Raw genomic sequence first — 16,312 nt, 5'->3', positions numbered from 1 at the left:
GGGGAGAAAGAGATAGTAAAAGAGAGGGGGGAGAGAGAGGGAGCAAAAGAGAGGGGGGGAGAGAGGGAGCAAAAGAGAGGGGGGAGAGAGTGAGCAAAAAAAAGCAGGGAGATAGAGAGCAAAAGAGAGGGGGGAGAGAGAGCAAGGAGTGGGACCGCTGTATTGCAAAAAATGGCCCGTGTACACAGGCTTTAGGAGTAGTATTCTAATATAAATTTAATAAAATCGGACTACTGTATGACAGTATAAAACCATTTTACCTTCGTATATACCGACTAGAAAACAAAATAAAATTCATTTTTAAAACTTTCTAAAACAGCAAAAGATACATAATTCCACTCATAATACTGTTTCTTGTACCCACAGCTTGGCGTCACTGCACCTTTACTGACCAACCGTGGAGTGGTTCACCAGTTCATGGGGAAGCTGTCTAATGCAATGAGAGATTACCAGGCAGCTGTCTCAGCCAATCCCAAGTATTCACTGGCTTATTTTAATGCAGCAAACTTGTATTTTCATAATCGCCAGTTCACACAGGTACGTTTACATTAGTTAAAGGGTGATTTAAAGGGACATGAAATACATTTTTTTCCTTTCATGATTTAGATAGAGCATACAATTTTAAACAAAGTTTATTCATTTTCTTTGTATTCTTTTGCTAAAGGAGCAGGACTGGGAGCAGCTGGACAGCAGCTTAAACTTTAATAACGTTAAAGTAGTAGCTTTATCATCAGAAGCAATGTAATTCACCTTTTTGTTAAAGGGACACTAAACCCAAATTTGTTTCTTTCATGATTCAGACAGAGCATGCAATTTTAAGCAACTTTCTAATTTACTCCTATTATAATTGTTTCTTCATTCTCTTGCTATCTTTATTTGAAAAAGAAGGCATCTAAGCTAAGGAGCCAGCCAATTTTTGGTTCAGACCCTGGGCAGCGCTTGTTTACTGGTGGGTGCATTTAGCCACCAATCAGCAAGCACAACCCAGGTTATGAACCAAAAATGGGCCAGCTTCTAAACTTACATTCATCTTGATAATAGGAGTAAATTAGAAAGTTGCTTAAAATTGCATGCTCTATCTGAATCATGAAAGAGAAAATTTTGGGTTCCGTGTCCCTTTAATGATTTTACTAAATAGTTTGCTACCCAGGGAGCTCTTTTTAGTTTTGTATCATTTTCTACTGTGTAAGAATGAATTGTGTTACATTAGCTGAATTTTCATTATATTTCCTTAAAAAAAGAAAATAGCGCTCAAGTTAAAATTTTAATGCAAACGTATTAGCGTCCATATTACAAGTTTAAAGTAAAAAGTTAGCGCGAGAGCAAAAGACTCGGGTGTGATAACTTCAGGACTACAGATATCGTGACTGCACTTCTTCTCCTTATAGACTTCTAGGGGGTACACTCAAAAATACTATTAGTTATCGGTTGTGTGCTAACCTGACACTGCGCTAGACCAACTGCGCTAATGCCGAAGGTGCATTAGGAATACTTTAAATTCCTATGTTCTTCGCATAGATTTTTTAAAATTTTAAATATATATATATATATATATATATATATATATATATACAATATAGTATATATATAGAAATATGTATTTAAAAATAAAAGATCAACTGTTTTCTATATGGAGAACATAGGAATGTCTATTTAAAACACATTAAAACATATTAAAAATGAATGAAAATTATATTGCATGCTTCAAGGTATTTGACTGGAAAGGGTTCAAAAGTGTATATAGTCTTTATGTTTATATATATGTGTGTGTGTATGTATGTATGTGTTCACATTAATATTTACACATACAGGTGTACCTCAGTGATATTGCGGGTTCAGTTCCAGACCACCACTATAAAGCGAATATTGCAATAAAGTGAGTCACATTATTTGTTTTGTTTCTCAGTGCATATTTACACTATGCTGTAGTCTATTAAGTGTGCAATAGCATTATGTCTTAACAAAACAATGTACATACCTTGATTACAAAATACTTTATTGCTAAAAAATGGCAACCATCATCTGAGCCTTCAGTGAGTCATAATCTTTTTGCTGGTGGTGCGTATGGTGGTTTGTATATATAGGTGTGTACATATGTGTATTCATGTATATTTGTGTTTGGAAATGGAGCCGATAGACATGTTTGACACAAACCTTAAATTTGTAAAAAGCACAATAAAGTGAAGTGCGATAAAACCAGGTGTGCCTGTACTGTATAAACACATAAGACATAGAGTATATATTAGAAATATGTCTATTTCCACTCCCACTGCATTATGTGACAGCCATCCGCCAATAACAAATGCATATACGTATATTCTGTGCATTCTTGCACATGCTCAGTAGGAACTGGTGACTCAAAAAGTTTAAATATAAAAAGACTGTGCACATTTTCACCTAGATTACCAGTTTTGCGTTAGAGGCTGTGCGGTGCTAACGAGCAGTTTTCCCTCACCGCTCACATGCAGCGCTGGTATTACGAGTTTTCAGAAACCCGTCGTTAAAAGACAAGAAGTGAGCGTTGAGCAAAATTTTGCTCATTACCACACTCCAATACCAGCGCTGCTTAAGCTTCTCCATAGGAATCAACGGGGAGAACCGGCTGAAAAAAAGTCTAACACCTGCAATAAAGCAGCGTAAAACTCAACGCAGCCCCATTGATTCCTATGGGGAAATACATTTTATGTCTACACCTAACACCCTAACATGATCCCGAGTCTAAATACCCCTAATCTTACACTTATTAACCCCCTAATCTGCCACCCCGACATCGCCGACACCTACATTATAATTATTAACCCATAATCTGCTGCTCCGGACACCGCCGCCACCTACATTATACTTATGAACCCCTAGCAGACAGTAACTAAAATCGATTGCTGTTTCCACATAGGACTGTTGAGATGAAGTAACTTCAGTTGGGGGAAACAGTTAGCAGACTTTTCTGCTTAAGGTATGACTAGCCATATTTCTAACAAGACCATGTAATGCTGGAAGGCTGTCATTTCCCCTCATGGGGACCGGTAAGCCATTTTCTTAGTCAAGCAAACAGAATAAAGGGCTTAATATGGGCTATAAAACTGGTAGACACTTTTATGGGCTAAATCGATTGCTTTATTTGGGCAAGACATGCAGATGCATGTGTGAGGATCTGAAAGTAGCTGGAAAAGTTTCTAGAAGGCGTCACTTGGTATCGTATTCCCCTCTGGGCTTGGTTAGGTCACAGCAAAGGCTATAGCTGGGACTGTATAGGGGTTAAATTTTTAAACGGCTCCGGTTCCGTTATTTTAGGGGGTAAAGCTCTGAAAATTGGTGTGCAATACTCTTAATGCTTTAAGACACTGTGGTGAAATTTTGGTAATTTTTGAACAATTCCTTCATACTTTTTCACATATTCAGTAATAAAGTGTTTTCTGTTTAAAATTTAAAGAGACAGTAACGGTTTTGTTTTAAAACGTTTTTTGTGCTTTATTGACAAGTTTAAGCCTGTTTAACATGTCTGTGCCTTCGGATAAGCTATGTTCTATATGTATGAAAGCCAATGTGTCTCCCCATTTAAATTTGTGTGATAATTGTGCCATAGCGTCCAAACAAAGTAAGGACAGTACTGCCACAGATAATGAAATTGCCCAAGATGATTCCTCAGATGAGGGGAGTAAACATGATACTACATCATCTCCTACTGTGTCTACACCAGTTTTGCCCACGCAGGAGGCCCCTAGTACATCTAGCGCGCCAATGCTTATTACCATGCAACAATTGACGGCTGTAATGGATAACTCCATAGCAAATTTTTTATCCAAAATGCCTACATATCAGAGAAAGCTCGATTGCTCTGTTTTAAACACTGAAGAGCAGGAGGGCGCTGATGATAATTGTTCTGTCATACCCTCACACCAATATGAAGTGGCCATGAGGGAGGTTTTGTCAGATGGGGAAATTTCAGATTCAGAAAAAATTTCTCAACAAGCTGAACCTGATGTTGTGACATTTAAATTTAAATTAGAACATCTCCGCGCACTGCTTAAAGAGGTGTTATCTACTCTGGATGATTGTGACAACTTGGTCATTCCAGAGAAATTATGTAAGATGGACAAGTTCCTATAGGTTCCGGTGCACCCCGACGCTTTTCCTATACCCAAGCGGGTGGCAGACATAGTGAATAGGGAGTGGGAAAAGCCCGGCATACCTTTTGTTCCCCCCCCTATATTTAAGAAATTATTTCCTATGGTCGACCCCAGAAAGGACTTATGGCAGACAGTCCCTAAGGTAGAGGGGGCAGTTTCTACTCTAAACAAGCGCACTACTATTCCTATCGAGGATAGTTGTGCTTTCAAAGATCCTATGGATAAAAAATTGGAGGGTTTGCTTAAAAAGATTTTTGTACAGCAAGGTTACCTTCTACAACCCATTTCGTGCATCGTTCCTGTCACTACAGCAGCGTGGTTCTGGTTCGAGGAACTAGAAAAGTCGCTCAGTAGAGAGACTCCATATGAGGAGGTTATGGACAGAGTTCACGCACTTAAGTTGGCTAACTCTTTTATTTTAGATGCCGCTTTGCAATTAGCTAGATTAGCGGCGAAAAATTCAGGGTTTGCAATCGTGGCGCGCAGAGCGCTTTGGCTAAAGTCTTGGTCAGCGGATGTGTCATCCAAGACAAAATTGCTTAACATCCCTTTCAAAGGCAAAACTCTATTTGGACCAGAATTGAAAGAGATTATCTCAGACATCACTGGGGGAAAGGGCCACGCCCTTCCACAAGATAGGCCTTTCAAGGCCAAGAATAAGTCTAATTTTCGTTCCTTTCGCAATTTCAGGAACGGACCGGCCTCTAATTCTGCATCCTCTAAGCAAGAGGGTAATGCCTCACAACCCAAACCAGCCTGGAAACCGATGCAAGGCTGGAACAAGGGTAAGCAGGCCAAGAAGCCTGCTGCTGCTAACAAAACAGCATGAAGGAGTAGCCCCCGATCCGGGACCGGATGTAGTAGGGGGCAGACTCTCTCTCTTTGCTCAGGCTTGGGCAAGAGATGTTCAGGATCCCTGGGCACTGAAATAGTTTCTCAGAGTTATCTTCTGGAATTCAGGGAACTACCCCCAAGGGGAAGGTTCCACATGTCTCACTTATCCTTAAACCAAATAAAGAGACAGGCGTTCTTACATTGTGTAGAAGACCTGTTAAAGATGGGAGTGATACACCCAGTTCCAATACAGGAACAAGGAATGGGATTTTATTCAAATCTGTTCGTAGTTCCCAAAAAAGAGGGAACTTTCAGACCAATTTTGGATTTGAAGATCCTAAACAAATTTCTCAGGGTACCATCGTTCAAGATGGAAACCATTCGAACGATTCTACCCACTATCCAGGAAGGTCAATTTATGACTACCGTGGATCTAAAGGATGCGTACCTACATATTCCTATCCACAAAGAACATCATCAGTTCCTAAGGTTCGCCTTTCTGGACAAACATTACCAGTTTGTGGCCCTCCCATTCGGGTTAGCCACTGCTCCAAGGATTTTCACAAAGATACTAGGGTCCCTTCTAGCGGTTCTAAGACCGAGGGGCATTGCAGTAGTACCTTACTTGGACGACATTCTAATACAAGCGTCGTCCCTGTCAAAAGCAAAGGCTCATACAGACATCGTTCTGGCCTTTCTCAGATCACACGGATGGAAGGTGAACATAGAAAAAAGTTCTTTGTCTCCGTCAACAAGAGTTCCCTTCTTGGGAACAATAATAGATTCCTTAGAAATGAGGATTTTTCTGACAGAGGTCAGAAAGTCAAAACTTCTAAGCACTTGTCAAGTTCTTCATTCTGTTCCACGTCCTTCCATAGCGCAGTGCATGGAAGTAGTAGGGTTGATGGTTGCAGCAATGGACATAGTTCCTTTTGCACAAATTCATCTAAGACCATTACAACTGTGCATGCTCAAACAGTGGAATGGGGACTATACAGACTTGTCTCCAATGATTCAGGTAGATCAGAAGACCAGAGATTCACTCCGTTGGTGGCTGACCCTGGACCATCTATCCCAGGGAATGAGCTTCCGCAGTCCAGAGTGGGTCATTGTCACGACCGACGCCAGTCTAGTGGGCTGGGGCGCGGTCTGGGAATCCCTGAAAGCTCAGGGACTATGGTCTCGGGAAGAGTCTCTTCTCCCGATAAACATTCTGGAACTAAGAGCGATCTTCAATGCTCTCAGGGCTTCGCCTCAGCTAGCAAAGGCCAGATTCATAAGATTCCAATCAGACAACATGACGACCGTTGCGTATATCAATCATCAGGGGGGAACAAGGAGTTCCCTGGCGATGAAAGAAGTGACCAAAATAATTCAATGGGCGGAGGATCACTCCTGCCACCTATCTGCGATCCACATCCCAGGTGTGGAAAACTGGGAAGCGGATTATCTGAGTCGTCAGACATTCCATCCGGGGGAGTGGGAACTCCACCCGGAGATCTTTGCCCAACTAACTCAATTATGGGGCATTCCGGACATGGATCTGATGGCGTCTCGTCAGAACTTCAAGGTTCCTTGCTACGGGTTCAGATCCAGGGATCCCAAGGCGACTCTAGTAGATGCACTAGTAGCACCTTGGACCTTCAACCTAGCTTATGTATTCCCACCGTTTCCTCTCATTCCCAGGCTGTTAGCCAGGATCAAACAGGAGAGGGCCTCGGTGATCTTGATAGCTCCTGCGTGGCCACGCAGGACTTGGTATGCAGTCCTGGTGAATATGTCATCGGTTCCACCATGGAAGCTACCTTTGAGACAGGACCTTCTTGTTCAGGGTCCATTCGAACATCCAAATCTGGTCTCCCTCCAGCTGACGGCTTGGAGATTGAACGCTTGATTCTATCAAAGCGTGGGTTTTCAGATTCTGTGATAGATACTCTGGTTCAGGCCAGAAAACCGGTAACTAGAAAGATTTACCATAAAATATGGAAAAGATATATCTGTTGGTGTGAATCCAAAGGATTCCCATGGAATAAGATAAAAATTCCTAAGATTCTCTCCTTTCTACAAGAAGGTTTGGAGAAAGGATTATCTGAAGTCTAAATCTAGTTCTTTCAGTTCTTCAAGGGGTTCCGTTTGAACCTCTACATTCCATAGATATTAAGTTACTATCTTGGAAAGTTTTGTTTTTGGTTGCTATTTCTTCTGCTAGAAGAGTTTCAGAGTTATCTGCTCTGCAGTGTTCTCCGCCCTATCTGGTGTTCCATGCAGATAAGGTGGTTTTGCGTACTAAGCCTGGTTTTCTTCCAAAGGTTGTTTCTAACAAGAATATTAACCAGGAGATAGTTGTACCTTCTTTATGTCCGAATCCAGTTTCTAAGAAGGAACGTTTGTTACACAATTTGGACGTAGTCCGTGCTCTAAAATTCTATTTAGAGGCTACAAAAGATTTCAGACAAACATCTTCTTTGTTTGTTGTCAATTCTGGTAAAAGGAGAGGTCAAAAAGCGACTTCTACCTCTCTTTCCTTTTGGCTTAAAAGCATCATCCGATTGGCTTATGAGACTGCTGGACGGCAGCCTCCTGAAAGAATCACAGCTCACTCCACTAGGGCTGTGGCTTCCACATGGGCCTTCAAGAACGAGGCTTCTGTTGACCAGATATGTAAGGCAGCGACTTGGTCTTCACTGCACACTTTTGCCAAATTTTACAAATTTGATACTTTTGCTTCTTCGGAGGCTATTTTTGGGAGAAAGGTTTTGCAAGCCGTGGTGCCTTCCGTTTAGGTAACCTGATTTGCTCCCTCCCTTCATCCGTGTCCTAAAGCTTTGGTATTGGTTCCCACAAGTAAGGATGACGCCGTGGGGTTAATAAATATAATATAGGGGTCGGCGGTGTTAGGGGCAGCAGATTAGGGGTACATAAGGATAACATAGGTGGCGGTCGGCAGATTAGGGGTTAAAAAAATTTAATCCAGTGGCGGCGATGTGGGGGGGCCTCGGTTTAGGGGTACATAGGTAGTTTATGGGTGTTAGTGTACTTTAGAGTACAGTAGTTAAGAGCTTTATGAACCGGCGTTAGCCCAGAAAGCTCTTAACTACTGACTTTTTTCTGCGGCTGGAGTTTTGTCGTTAGAATTCTAACTCTCACTTCAGACACGACTCTAAATACCGGAGTTAGAAAAATCCCATTGAAAAGATAGGATACGCAATTGACGTAAGGGGATCTGCGGTATAGAAAAGTTGCGGCTGAAAAGTGAGCGTTAGACCCTTTTTTGAGTGACTCCAAATACCGGAGGTAGCCTAAAACCAGCGTTTGGAGCCTCTAACGCTGGTTTTCACGGCTACCGCAAAACTCCAAATCTAGGCCTTAGGGTTTATTTTATAGGTAAGTATTTAGTTTTAAATAGGAATCATTTATTTAATTGTAGTTATTTTATTTAGTTTTATTTAAATTATATTTAAGTTAGGGGGGTGTAAGGGTTGGGGTTAGACTTAGATTTAGGGGTTAATAAATTTAATATAGTGCCGGCGACGTTGGGGGCGGCAGATTAGGGGTAATAAATGTAGGTAGGTGTTGGCGATGTTAGGGACGGCAGATTAGGGGTTAATAGTATTTAACTAGTGTTTACGAGGTGGGAGTGCGGCGGTTTAGGGGTTAATTCATTTATTGAAGTGCCGGCGATGTCCGTTTTGGCAGATTAGGGGTTAAAAAATTTAATATAGTGTTTGCGATGTGGGGGGGCCTCGGTTTAGGGGTTAATAGGTAGTTTATGGGTGTTAGTGTAGTTTTTAGCACAACGACTGACTTTCAAATGCGGGACCAGGCTTGACAGGAGAGGCTGCTCCGCTCACTTTTTCCAAGACTCGTAATACCGGCGTTAGGAAAATCCCATTGAAAATATGGGATACGCAATTGACGTAAGTGGATTTGCGTTATGTTCGAGTCGCGAAAAAAAGTGAGCGGTACACCTGTACCTGCAAGACTCGTAATACCAGCGGGTGTTAAAAAGCAGCGTTGGGACCTCTCAACGCTGCTTTTTAAGGCTAACGCAAGACTCGTAATCTAGGCGATCGTTTTTTTTTATTTTGGGGTTGACTTTTTTTAAGGGAAATTTCGTTTTGGTAATGTATTTTTAATTTTTTTGTAATTTTAGTGTTTGTTCTTTTGTAGTTTGCATTGGGGTTGTGACGGTTTAGGGGTTAAAAGGTTAGGGGGGGTTTTTTAGTGGGGGGTTGGGCGATTTAGTGTGTAGGGTTTATTGTGGTGAGCTATTGGCGGTTTAGGGATTAAGTAGTGTAGGGAGATAATGCAGTGGGCTATTGGCACTTTAGGGGTTAATAGTTTAGAAAGTTTATTGTGGTGAGCTATTGGCTGTTTAGGGGTTACTTAGTGTAGATTTAGTTTACAGTGGTGGGTTTTGACGGTTTAGGGGTACATAGGTGTATTTATTAGGCTTGGTGCTATATATTACAAAGGGATCCTTTACATCACCAATGTTGGTGGGGATGCTTGTTGGAATATTTCGCCACCCATTAAGATGTATTGTAAAACGCCTCTTGGCGATGCCGCCTGTTAACAATGATGTCGGCAGCTTGGAATATTTCCCCGGCTTGCTCAACATCACGGCAGATCTCTTTGAAAAATATCTCCACGTCGCTGGACTCATCAGGGCCATAGTGGGAATATCTTGAGTCCATAGACTTGAAGGCAACAAGGTATTAAAACATAGCTTTTATTGTGGTGCTATTGATATTGTGTATATATTTGAAATTCTTACAGTTATATTGGTGGACAATGATACACCAACCAAACATAACAAGAAAAGTATTTATTTTTTCAACACAAATATTTACTTTTAAAAAAGCTAATTCATTTTAAATGTTCTCTTTAAGATTTAACAAATAAAAAAAACAAGTTTAATATCCCTCTAACAATGGCATACTAGAGCTAATTGCAGAGAACCTCTGTAACAATTAGTACACGTTTTTCTGATAAATAATTAAAGGGACAGTCTATTCAAAATTAAACTTCATGATTCAGATAGGGCATCTAATTTTAAACAACTTTCCAATTTACTTTACAACTTTACAATCAAATTTGCTTTGTTCTCTTTTTTATTCTTTGTTGAAATATGCTAATCTCTAAGCCCTTGAATGCCACCTCATATCTCAGTGCATTTTGAAAGTTTTCACAGCTAGACAGTGCTAGTTCGCGTGTGCCATATAGATAACATTGTGCTCACTCCCGTGGAGTTATTTATGAGTCAGTCTTGAACTGAAATAAGGGACCAGTCTGCAGAGGCTTAGATACATGGTTAAGCAAAACTGGGGAATGTGTAATATAGGGATTATCAATCTTTAAACAATAAACATGTACAAGTAGACAGTCCCTTTAAGCCTTTAAATGAAATCAGAAACATCAACAACAATATACATAGAAAGTTTAAATTTAATAAAATATTTCTATTTTCTCATTCCTTGTGAATTATTTTCTTTATGTTAAAGTTCAGATATCCTGTGACCTGGTTAAACCTCATCTGTTTTTAACCATTACTATGTACCTATCACGTGTATGGTTTTTCCAGATGGAAGACATTTTATTGCACATTGTAAGTGTACAATCGTTGTTTAAATAGCTAAAGCGGGTAATCTATTACATGTTTGTGACATTAATAGCACAGTATACAGCTATAGACTGCAATACCACGTACTAGATCCCATTTTATATCTTATTTGTAGAACACTAGTATTTTAAATTCCTTAAAAGCTAAGCTGAGGATGAAAAAGCTGAAATAAATACCTTAAAGTGCCATTATAGTTATTAAATTGCATGCTCTAATTCACTATAGCATATAATTGTATCACTAGTGATGTCCCAACTTTATGTGATTAACCCCCACAAATGGATTAAACACTCAGTTAAATTACTTGTCAGGAGCCGGAGAGCACTGCTGGTGAGCAGAAAACTGTCACTGATTAAATCAGCAGCTTTAGTCACACAATCCAGCTGTTCAGCCAGCAGTGCAATTTCCGCAGTACATTAAAGGGATACTAAACCCACATTTTTTCTTTCATAATTCGGATACAGCATGCAATTTTAAGCAGCTTTCTAATTTACTTCTATTATCAAATTTTCTCTGTTCTCTTGCTATCTTTATTTGAAAAAGCAGGAATAAAAGCTTTGGAGCCGGCCCTTTTTAGATTGAGAACCTGGGTTGTGCCTGCTGATTGGATAGCTAAATGCAGGCACCAATCAGCAAGCCCTATCCAGGGTACTGAACAAAAAATAGGCCTGCTCCAAAGCTTTCATTCCTGCCTTTTCAAATAAAGATAGCAAGAGAACGAAGAAAAATTGATAATAGGAGTAAATAAGAAAATTACTTAAAATTGCATGCTCTATCTGAATCATGAAAGAAAAAAAATTGGGTTTACTATCCCTTTAACTGTTTAACCCTTTTGCATCACTAGTAATACAGTTACATGCTCCAACATATATGAACATGTAATTTATTACTATAATGGCCCTTTAAAGGAGCATTATACATAAAAAGTAGCACATTTAAAAGTCCTTTTTTTAAATTAAACAAATAAAAAAGTGTTTACTACACCCCTTTAATATAACAGTAAATGTGTTTCAGCCTTCAGAAGTAAACAACTATATCAAATAAATATCATTAATATCTAATAGAGATTTATACTTGATTCTGTAATGTTTATTATATCTATCCAGTTCTGCAGCTGCTGATTAGAGTCGCATTAGCCCAGTGCTTCAGATAACAAAAAAACAATATTGTTGTACGTAGTGTTAGTTTTTTATTGAATGAACAATACATAAAAAAACAAGCTTTTGAGAGTTTCTTCATTAGATCTGAAGCAATATGTATATTATTTCAGACCTAAGGAAGAAAGAAAGAAAGCGATTGAATCCTTGCATTTGTTTTAATGTATTGTTAGTCCAATGAAAAGGTACCACTGCTTACTACCATACACCTAGATTACGAGTTTTGCGTTACCGCTTTTAACGCTGAAAAAATGGCCTTTACGCTGGAATGGCCAGGAACACATATTACGCGTCGTGTTGGTATAGCTATACCGCAAGCATTTTAGCCCGTAACGCAACGTCCATTCTGCACTCAATGACGTTTGAGTGTTGGATTTCCATAGCACCGGTATAACAGGTTGTGCATTCAGGCTAAAATGTTTGCGTTACAGCCTATACCGACACAAGCCATACCGCCATCTGAGACGAGTAGTTATGGATTTTGCAAAACAAAATTGTTTCACAAAACTCATAACTAAAGTGTTACAAAGTACACTAACACCCATTAACTTCCAGTAGAGAAAGCAAACGCAGCTCTCGGCGTGCACAGTAACCCGGAAGTGATCCCCAAGGGTGAATATGTAAAAGTAACAATCCTCAAAAAGCTCGGAGTGCCGTAGCCTAAGCGGGAGATAAGTCTGCAACAATCAGAACTAGACAAGGAAAAGCAGCAGGCATTACTCTAAAACCAAAAATAGTAAAATATAACAAAATTTTTTTGAGACATATAAAACGATATACAGACATGGCAGGCAAAAGGTGCAGACAGGTTGATGCGTTTCACGTCCCCTACGGGCGCTAACTCATAGACTACGGTCTCTGTAGAAACCCACTCTATTTATATGATATGTGCAACAGAATTAACTATTGCACCACCATACATGAAGAAAATGGTTAAAAACCAAGAACACCTGACTGGACGCAGTAAATGTTATGACTTAAAGGGACACTGAACCCAAATTGTTTCTTTCATGATTCAGATAGAGCATGCAATTTTAAGCAACTTTCTAATTTACTCCTATTATCAATTTTTCTTTGTTCTCTTGCTATCTTTATTTGAAAAAGAAATGCATCTAAGCTTTTTTTTTGTTCACCAAAAATGGGCCGGCATCTAAACTTACATTCTTGCATTTCAAATAAAGATACCAAGAGAAGGAAGAAAATTTGATAATAGGAGTACATTAGAAAGTTGCTTAAAATGTCATGCTCTATCTGAATCACGAAAGAAAAAATTTGGGTTTAGTGTCCCTTTAATCTTATAATAGGATACATATCCAATTAACTGACGGCTAAATTACAAACTAAGTATATGTAATCCCTGCATGAAAGATAATACTATCAATAACAGAAACAATACAAAAAATATATACAAAATATACATGTACAGTAATATGTATGAATTTTATACATGACATAGTCAAATAATTTAAACGACATAAAATATCCTATTATTGTCAAAACATAAATATAAATACAAATGGCTAGATTAGGAGTTTTGCAGTAAGAGCTGCTCGGTACTAACTTGCCTCCCTAGAGCGCTGGTATTACAGGTTTAAAAAACCCGGCGTCAGCAGGCAATATTGCAGCGTAAAGCAAAATTGAGCTCCATACTGCACTCCAATACCAGCGCATCAATGGGGAGAGCCGGCTGAAAAAAAGCCTAACACCTGCAATAAAGGAGCGTAAACACCCCTAATCTGCCGCCCCCAACATCGCCGACACCTACATTACACTTATTAACCCCTAATCTGCCACCCACGACATCGCCTACATTAGTTATTAACCCCTAATCTGCCGCCCCCAATGTCGCCGCCACCTACATTACACTTATTAACCCCTAATCTGCCGCCCCTAACGTCGCTGCCACCCACCTACACTTATTAACCCCTAATCTGCCGCCCCTAACATCGCCGCCACTCACCTACACTTATTAACCCCTAATCTTCCGCCCCTATACTAAAGTTATTAACCCCTAACCCTAACACCCCATAACTTTAAAGTAATTAAAATCAATCTAAAGAATACCTACTATTAATACCTAAATAATTCCTATTTAAAACTAAATACGTAACTGTTAATTAAACCCTAAGCTAGCTACAATATAACTAATAGTTGCATTATATCTAACTTAGGTTTTATTTTTATTTCACAGCTAAGTTTTTATTTATTTTAACTAGGTGGCATAGTTACTAAATAGTTATTAACTATTTACTAACTACCTAGCTAAAATAAATACAAATACAAATTTACATGTAAAATAAAACCTAACTTGAGTTACACTAACACCTAACCTTACACTACAATTAAATAAATTACATTAATTAAATACAATTAACTAAATTACAAAAAACAAACAAACACTAAATTACACAAAATAACAGACATAATCAAATATTGAAACTAATTACACCTAATCTAATAGCCCTATCTTACTGTATTGATTTTTATGCAAACTGTGGTTCACAGTTTGTTGTCTACCTTTTAACCTGTAATATTTGCCTCTGTCAATATGTTGGTATAACCACCGGATCAGTTAGAACAAGGTATAATGAACATATTAGAGATGTAAAGAATTATAATAAGGATTCAATTGTAGCCAATCATTTTAATAATTTTCATTTTACCCATATTGCAAGCTTGGCGTTACAAATCATTGATATGGTAAAAATCCCCCCATAGAGGTGGTAATAAGTCCAAAATCCTAGAGAAAAAATAGTATTGGATTCTAAAATTGCTACACTATATCAATCAGGCATGAACAGAGAATGTGATATTATTTTTTTTATTGATAATTAACTTTGTATTTATATTTACTTATGTTTATGTTTTGACAATAATATGATATTTTATGTAGTTTAAATTATTTGACTATGCCATGTATAAAATTCATACATATTACTGTACATGTATATTTTGTATATATGTTTTGTATTGTTTCTGTTATTAATAATATTATCTTTCATTCAGGGATTACATATACTTAGTTTGTAACTTAGTCATCAGTTGGATATGTATCCTTTTATAAGATTAAGCCATTACATTTACTGCGTCCAGTCAGGTGTTCTTTGTTTTTAACCTTTTTCTTCTTGTATGGTGGTGCAATAGTTAATTCTGTTGCACATAGCATATAAATAGAGTGGGTTTCTACAGAGACCGTAGTCTATGAGTAAGCACCCGTAGGGGGCATAAAACGCATCAGACTGTCTGCACCTTTTGCCTGCCATGTCTGTATATCGTTTTTTATGTCTCAAAATTTTTACTATTTTTGGTTTTGGAGTAGTGCCTGCCGCTTTTCCTTGTCTAACACCCATAAACTACCTATTAACCCCTAACCCGCCGCCCTCCCACATCGCAAACACTATTTAAAATGTATTAACCCCTAATCTGCCGCCCACCCACATCGCCAACACTATTTGAATATATTAACCCCTAAACCCCACTCCCCGACATCGCCAACACTATAATAAAGTTATTAACTCCTAAACCTCCGGCCTTCCACATCGCCGCCACTAAATAAACCTACTAACCCCTAAACCTCCGGCCTCCCACATCTCTGCCACTGAATAAACCTATTGTCCCCTAAACCGCCGGCCCCCACATAGCACAACACTAAATTAAACTATTACCCCTAAACCTTACACCCCCCCAACTTTAAATTCAAATTACATTATAACTATATTTAAATAAATAAACTTACTATCAGGGTGCCAGGAATCAGACTGAGACGAGAAGTGCAAAAATAATCACACCTTTATTAATAGCAAAAAATAATAAAAAAGTCCACAAGTCAAATAACAAGCCAGGAATCAAAACCAGAGCTGGTAGTCAGATGAGCCGAGTCAGGAGCCAAAGCCAGTAGTCAGACGAGCCGATTCAGGAACCAGAAGAACAGCAGAGTCAGGAACAAGCCAGGGATCAGGAACCAGGAGGGACCTCAGACAGCCAGGTAATACACAGGAGCTCTCACAAACAGGTCTGAGACAACGCAAGGGCAAAGCATACTGAACAGAGGCCCTTTAAATAATAAGTGATGACATCACAATTCTGAGACTGCATCCTGTCTCACACGGATGATGTACACCAGTCTGGCCATAAAAGGAAGTGCAGGAAATGAGCAGCATCACACAGTATGCACCAAAGTCAGCAAGAGAGGTGAGTAAAATGGCTGCCAGCAGCACATGGCAAACAAAGCAGGGAAAAAATCCTGACACCTGTGAAATAAAAATAAACCTAAGTTTAAACTATATATTAACCTAACATTACTATTCTAATAAAATAAAAACGCTACCAATTAAAAAATCTAAATTATAAACTTAAAAAAAACCTAACACTACGAAATTTAAAAAAAAATCTACAATTGCAAAAATAATAAACACTAAATTACGAAAAATAAAAACACTAAGATTACAAAACATAATAAACGAAATTATCAAAAATAAAAACAATTACACCTAATCTAATAGCCCTATAAAATAAAAAAGCCCCCCAAAATAAAAACACCCCCTAGCCTACAATAAACTACCAATAGCCCT

At 38.8% G+C, this 16,312-nt stretch overlaps 1 protein-coding gene across 1 annotated transcript in view; it reads left to right on the top strand.

The window, feature by feature from the left end:
* The window catches only part of TTC6 (tetratricopeptide repeat domain 6), a 430,156-nt gene that overhangs the window by 377,479 nt on the left and 36,365 nt on the right, over positions 1–16,312 (top strand). The window contains exon 22 of the mRNA XM_053711337.1: positions 367–537. Within this exon, the coding sequence (XP_053567312.1) occupies positions 367–537 (171 nt within the window). The remainder of the gene's footprint in view (positions 1–366; positions 538–16,312) is intronic.

The sequence above is a fragment of the Bombina bombina genome, chromosome 1 (assembly GCF_027579735.1).
Source record: "Bombina bombina isolate aBomBom1 chromosome 1, aBomBom1.pri, whole genome shotgun sequence".
Lineage (NCBI taxonomy): Eukaryota > Metazoa > Chordata > Amphibia > Anura > Bombinatoridae > Bombina > Bombina bombina.
Note: the sequence above shows the minus strand (reverse complement) of the source record. Positions and strands in the feature narration are given on the sequence as shown.